The sequence below is a fragment of the Pollachius pollachius genome, assembly GCF_949987615.1.
Source record: "Pollachius pollachius genome assembly, chromosome: 6".
NCBI classification, from domain to species: domain Eukaryota; kingdom Metazoa; phylum Chordata; class Actinopteri; order Gadiformes; family Gadidae; genus Pollachius; species Pollachius pollachius.
In genome coordinates this window covers 3,627,344-3,634,205 of record NC_136939.1, presented here as the reverse complement: position 1 = coordinate 3,634,205, position 6,862 = coordinate 3,627,344, and the positions used below count along the sequence as shown (strand labels likewise).

The following is a 6,862-nucleotide window of genomic DNA, read 5'->3' as shown; positions in this document are numbered from 1 at the left end:
ATAAATAAAATAAGTTATGGTTCGGTCCCGTGTTGTCATTTGTTCGACAACACTTTACTGTGTAGAAAGGAATGTCAGTGACACCGTGATGACGTCATGGTAACTACATCATCAACAGACCGTCAAAGACGCGTCGCTTCCTCAAGGGACTAATTTCATTGATTGTAATGTTCTGTGTCGTCCACGTTGACTTGACTCCAACTAAGTGCTGAGCACAATATTGACTTCCAACTGACCAACAGAGCGATATATCGATGCGATATCCTTCTCCTCCTCCACCTCTTCATCTCCTGCTGTACTTTAACACCAGTTTGACAACCTCAACAACTCTTTCAGAACGTGTTTGACTGCGTGAGGGACTCCTCTGGAAGAGCGGAGAGCCTCCTCAGGCCGACGAGAGGGACTCCTCTGGAAGAGGGGAGAGACTCCTCTAGAGGAGGGGAGAGGTTCCTTTAGAGAAGGGGAGGGACTCCTCTAGACAGAGGGGGGTCGGGGCGCAGCGCAGCGCCCCAGAGAACAGGTAAACTGTGTGTGTGTGTGTGTGTGTGTGTGTGTGTGTGTGTGTGTGTGTGTGTGTGTGTGTGTGTGTGTGTGTGTGTGTGTGAACCACTTCTAACAGGTGGGACTTTTGGCTTGTGAAGGTCTTTGTTTCCAAAAAGAAATCCCTGGTTTCCTCCGTGAGAAAATAATTACCAAGCACACACCTCCACCATGTTTGGTGTGATGAAGAACTGAGTGCTGTTACCCTAACCTAAACATCACTAACCTGAAAATCAATAACCATCACATACCTAGATATCACTGGCCTTACCATCACTCAGCTAAACATCGCTAACCATTACTTACTTAACCATAATTAAGCTAAAAACCACTAACCATCACTTACTTAACCATAATCAAGCACAACATCACTAAGCATCACTTACCTAACTATCACTAACCAAAACATCACTAACCATCACTTACCTAGCTATCACCAACCTAAACATCACTAACCATCACTTACCTAGCCATCAATAACCAAAACACGACTAACCATCACTTGCCTAGCCATCACTAGGCATCACTTATCTAACAATCACTAACCTACACGTCACATATCCAACCTTCACCTACCTAACCATGACAAACCTGACAATGAGTACCATCATTTTGAAAGTGTGCGTAAAGGCCCATCAACATCACAGCTGGTGGTGGAGTAGCAGGCCTAGGGTCTTCTGAGTGGGCCGTGGTATCGTTCCTAATGGAACCCAACTCCATGGGACAGCTGTTCTCTATCACCCTGAGACATAGGCTGTTTCCCAATGTGAAGGAAGCAAGCTCAACGGCTGCCCTTTTAAGGACGCTACGTCATTGAGCGCCGACAAGCTCTTTTCCAATGTTGAGAACACTCTGCAAGCAAGTAGCTTGCCGAGTGCTACTCGCAAGTAGCTTGCCGAGTGCCACACTAGCAAGTCGTTCCATACACTGAACGCTACAAACACTAGGCAGCACTCTAGCCTCATCTCCATAGGACGCGACTTGCAATGAAGTGTTCTAGCAACGCTGCAGCCTACACTTTTGGAGACAGCCATAGTCTGTGGCAGGCTGCAGATCCCTTGGATCCTGCCAGCCGGACTGAGCACCACAGTCCTTCCACTGGTACGCTGTTAGCTTAGCCGCTACGCTGGCCGCTCTCACCTGATCAGCTCCATACCAGGATAGGAAATATGTTTCTATGAGGAGGGTTAACTTCCTCCAGCCACTCTGCTCTCTGCTTCCAATTGCCTCTCAGGGCGGGACTTCCTGTTCGATATTGTTGAGTCCAACGCACCCTTACCCCTTCAGTCCTCAGAAAGACTACAGCTGAGACCTCACTACTATAGAAACTACACCTCAAAGAAGGGGTTAACCATTGCCAGGGTTACGAGGGAGGATCAAAACAGGCAAAGTTCCTTGATCAAAAGGGAAGAAAACACATGAAAACATCGAAACAGGTTCCCTGCTCCTGGCTACAGACTAAAGATGCATAGGCTGGGAGAGGGGAGGAGAGAGGAGAGGAGACAGAAGGAGAGAGGAGAGGAATCAGATAGAGAAGAGACAGAAGCATAGAGAGAGGAGACAGAGCGATAGAGGAGAGGGAAGGAGAGGAGACAGAAGCATAGCGGAGATAGGAGGAGGACAAAAAGAAATGGAGGAGAGATAGGAGACAGAAGCATAAATAGGGGGAAGGAGATGAGAGGAGACAGAAGCAAAGAGGAGATAGGAGGAGAGGAGAAAGAGAGATAGATGAGAGGAGACAGAAGCAGAGAGGAAAGAAGAGAGATAGAGAGGGGAGGAGGGGATATAGGCGAGAAGAGAGGAGACTGAGACCAGGAGATCTGTTCATGAAGCCGTTCCACTTTAAACACCAGAGAACAGGGGGAGAACCGAGAGGTAACCCAACTCTTTTCCCGACACCCACGGTTTCCAGGGAACTTAAGATGCATGACAGAAACCCTCAGGAGCCCAGATGTACCCTCCTCCTCGTTACCTGTACACCAAGACCAGCACAACGATGAAGATATTATGTGGAGGAGGAGAGGACGTCAGGGGAGGGGAAGAGGCATATTTTTTGTTATTAAACAACCCAAAAATGTCCCCCTCCTCTCTGCTCCCACCCTCCCTCCCTAAGTTCTCCACTATTGAGAAGTGTTGCATCCACACACCCGTGATTGAAGAGCCAAATGGATTCTCCCAACCAATCAGGGGAGAGATGTCCTCATTGGCCAGAAATTAACCAGAGCAGTCTCAAAACAAAATGGGCAATCACCGAAGCAGGCGAGGGTAACTAGAAACATATTCTCTAACAAATGGCGTCCTCTGGGACGAAATGGGGACTCAGTTGACAGCTACCTTGGGTGGAAGTGACCTCAATGTGTCCTGCCTTTCCCTGGGACCATGACTTCCTGTCTGGGTTTACCTAGCTTCCTGTTAAGGGTAACATGACCACCTAGGTCACTCACAGACAGGTAGAAATTCAACTTAATAATTATTTAAATAATTTAATTAAACAGATTAATTAACTTTTTTAATAGGTACAAATAATCTACACTAAAAGGCTATCTATATTATAATCTATATTGTAGTCTAAACTGAGCAACTCTAGGCAAAATGTAACTACGCTAGGCTAATGCTCCTATAAAGTCCTCATATGGCTCTGAACACATTCATACAGCAATTGAATGTGACAGTTCATCATAAATTATACAAACTATAAAACTCATGATTTAATGGACCGTAACCATGGCCTCATGTCAGGTCCCATAGACAGCTCTACACAAAGCAGGGTTTTAGCGCCCCCCGTGGCAGATCGGCACTATGACACCCCCGACACGATGACGTCAGGCTTAGCTGTGCCCTCACACCAAGCTTTTGCCTTTGCCTGCAACATGTTTAAGCTTTCGGCATCAAACCCGATGGGTACCCCAATAAAGAGGTTTTCACTGTCCACGTGAAACTCAATTTTAAAAGGTACAACAAGGAAATAGATACGAGAACCTTGCGTGTCTGTTTTTTCCATGTCAATGCTTAGACAAACTCGAAATGCCTAGACACAAAGTTAAAGAATAAATATAATTTGCTGAGATATGTGAGAAAGGGTTAGTCTGATAAATTGTGTAACATTTAAAGTGGTTTACAGAAGATTCTTAAAGTGGTTTACAGAAGTGGTAGCGTTTCAAATATTGCGTGTGTGTGTGCGTGTGCGCGGACAGTGAAAGACTAATCCTTGGAGGGAGCGGATCATTTTTTATTTAGAACCAAGGCACTGCAAGCCGATTCCATGGAGGAACCTCACCTGAAATCGCTGTTATCAGTGCCGAACAATCCAGCCTGGGCATTGATATAATTACTCCAATTTCAAATTCGTCTGTATTAACATCCCACTCAATATTGACATAGAAAGGAAAGATACAAGTTACCATAATAAGGCGAATCATTGTTTCCACTCACTCTTATAAAGGACTGACATGATTGGCAATTAAAACATATGCCTCCGGAGGGACTAGAAGACGGCGAGGCGAGAACTTCACCCAAACGATCACGAGTGTGAGCGCAACTTAACGCCGACATCCGACGCCTGCTGGGCGATAGTGGTACTACCATCGTAGAAAACTAGAAAAATACATTACTCATTTACTGTTCTAATGAACAGTTCGACGAGATAACAAGTAGACTTCGGAAAAAACCGGACAGTTTGTTTGGGGGTAAGCCTACACCACTTTCAGTAACCAAATAACCACGGGCCAAGACCCATGCCATCGAGACATTCCCAGATGTCCTTCAATAATCAATAACAATCAATACTCATGGTGAGGATGCCAACCCAGTTGAAGATAAATTCAAAAGTGTTCATACATTATATATATACACAGAGAGATTAGCTATGGCTCTTAGAGGCTACGCAGTTTTGGATCCTTCCTGGTTTTCAGGCTCCGCCCCTCCAGGTGAGTCCAGGTGGATGGACACCTTGACGTCGAAGGAACCTCCGTCAGACTCACCTGCTCCCGCCAGCATGGCTACCTCACCTGGTTCTGTTAGCAGGCTCTGACTAGCTTCCTTCATGCTAGCGGCTACCTCACCTGGTTCTGTTAGCAGGCTCTGACTAGCTTCCTTCATGCTAATGGCTTCCTCATCTGGTTCTGTTAGCAGGCTCTGGCTAGCTTCCTTCATGCTAATGGCTTCCTCATCTGGTTCTGTTAGCAGGCTCTGGCTAGCCTCATTGATGCTCACCACTACCTCAATCGGTTGGGGTAGCAGGCTCTGGCTAGCTTCCTGCGTGCTGACTCTAGCGGCGCGCCCCTCCTCCTCTGCGGGGTAGCGGCATTGAGTGATGAGCGGCGGCAGCGGTATGCTACGCGCTAGCTCCTCAATATGGCGCACAAGCTCCAGCGTCTTGGACTGCGTCATCTTGGCCAGCTCCGCCGTCTTGAACTGGGTGACCTTGGCTAGCTCGGCGGTCTTAGCGGAGGTGATGATGGGGATGCGCTTGGCGACCTCGAAGGCCTTCTGCAGCTTCTCCAGCCCCTCTGAGTGGAAGAAGTCGTTGATGGCGGCCTCCGTCTCCTTCAGGTGGCTGCACACCTGGCAGAGGCGCGTCACGTTGAACACCATGGTGAGGGCGAAGGTCACCAGGCACACGCCCACGTAGAAGAGCCCGAGGCCGCCGCTGGTGTACGCCACGCGCACCGTCACCGTGTAGGTGTCGACGTTGACCTCGTCTTCGCCGCGGAGGGCCAGGCAGGTGTAGCGGCCGCGGTCGGAGAAGTAGACGTCGGTGATGTTCAGCGTTCCGTTGGCCTCCACTCGCCACCGCACCTCTGCTGGACAGAGCCAATCAGTGATCAAAACCTCAACCCAGAACCAATCAGTGACCATTACTTTAACCCAGAACCAATAAACATTCATTACTTTAACATAGAACAAATCTATAACTATTACTTTAACCCAAACCAATAAACATTCATTACTTTAACCCAGAACCAATCTATAACCATTACTTTAACCCAGAACCAATCTATAACCATTACTTTAAGCCAGTACCAATCAACAATCATTACTTTAAGACAGTACCAATCAACAATCATTACCGTAATCCAGAACTGATCAGTAATCATTACTTTAACCCAGAACCAATAAGTCATCATTACCTTAACCCAGAACCAATCAGCGATCAATACTTTAACGTAGGACCAATCAGTGATCAATACTTTAACCCAGAACCAATCAGTGATCAATACTTTAACCCAGAACCAATAAACAGTCATTACTTAACCAAGAACAAATCTATAACCATTGCTTTCCTAATGAATTGATTATTTACTTCTACATCTGGCCATTGATAGGATCTTAACGCTTGAATCAAAATCTAGAAAGAGGTCGACGGTATTCCCACAGAACCCATAATATCATGAGCCACCCAGGGGTTATGTGGCGTTCCTACTGGCCTACGGTACATAATGAAAGGACTTGAAAGACGCATCAGACAGTGTTGATGTAGCTTACCTCCTCCCTCTTCCTCCAGCAAGAGCCCTTTAGGGTTGTACCAATGGAAGTCATCGTAAACGCCCGTGACATTGCACTCGATCAGCGCGTCGCTTCCCTCCTTCACCACCACCACCTCGCCGTTGAACGGCCCGCCATCCCGTCGTGCCTTCAGCACCGCGTCCTGCGCGGCGGTGCGGTTCTGCGCGCCTTCCGCGGACGTCTGTGTCACCGCCGCCCCCAGGAAAGTACCGAGGAGTAGGAGCAGGAAAAGGTCCGGCCTGCGGGGATTCTTCACATGCATGTCGGAGACGACTTTGAGTCAACAGCTGATGTCTAGATTCTCAGAACCTGTAAAACAGGAGCAGCAGCCATTGTTCAAGGCCTACATGCGGCGGAGCAGCCATTGCAACCTCTGGGGATAAACTAGTACTATACTAGTGCTACTACTAATATAACATTTACATCCATGTTATAGAAGGCCTAGACCGATTCCATCAGCCTGCATTGCCCTTAATGTAGCTTATGTGTGTCGCTATCCGTTCATAGTATCATATCCGTTCACTCGACTCATAACAATACATTTTGTATATCACACCGGCAAATCTACTGACAGGAGTTTAACTCACGACCACACGTTACACAATTATCAACGGTAAGTCTATTAATGATGTGCAATGTCGAGAAGTTACAAACCATTTCGCGGGACGGAATTCCTGGTCAACAACAAACACTCGAAACACAATCGGACCTCCGAGCTGAGGTCTGCATTTCCTGGTTACCTGATGCGGGGCGTGGATTACACGATGACGCGGTGTAGGCGGACACAAGAGCCAGCAGCTGTAGGAATCAAAAACAA

The 6,862-nt window shown here is 47.4% G+C and overlaps 1 protein-coding gene across 3 annotated transcripts; it reads right to left on the bottom strand.

Annotated features, from left to right (window-relative positions):
- Positions 1-3,748: 3,748 nt before the first annotated feature.
- On the bottom strand, positions 3,749-6,797 carry LOC307077464 (microfibril-associated glycoprotein 3-like). Of its 3 annotated transcripts, none has more exons than XM_079738893.1 (3): positions 6,700-6,797; positions 6,025-6,354; positions 3,749-5,342 (listed from the first exon to the last, which is right to left on the bottom strand). In XM_079738893.1, the coding sequence occupies exons 2-3, from the start codon at positions 6,305-6,307 to the stop codon at positions 4,420-4,422; spliced, it is 1,206 nt and encodes a 401-aa protein (XP_079595019.1). In that variant the 5' UTR covers positions 6,308-6,354; positions 6,700-6,797; the 3' UTR covers positions 3,749-4,419. The 3 variants fall into 3 exon arrangements, with proteins under 3 accessions (XP_079595019.1, XP_079595020.1, XP_079595021.1); XM_079738894.1 differs by having other exon boundaries at positions 3,749-5,339; XM_079738895.1 differs by having other exon boundaries at positions 6,025-6,295; positions 6,700-6,778.
- Positions 6,798-6,862: the final 65 nt, after the last annotated feature.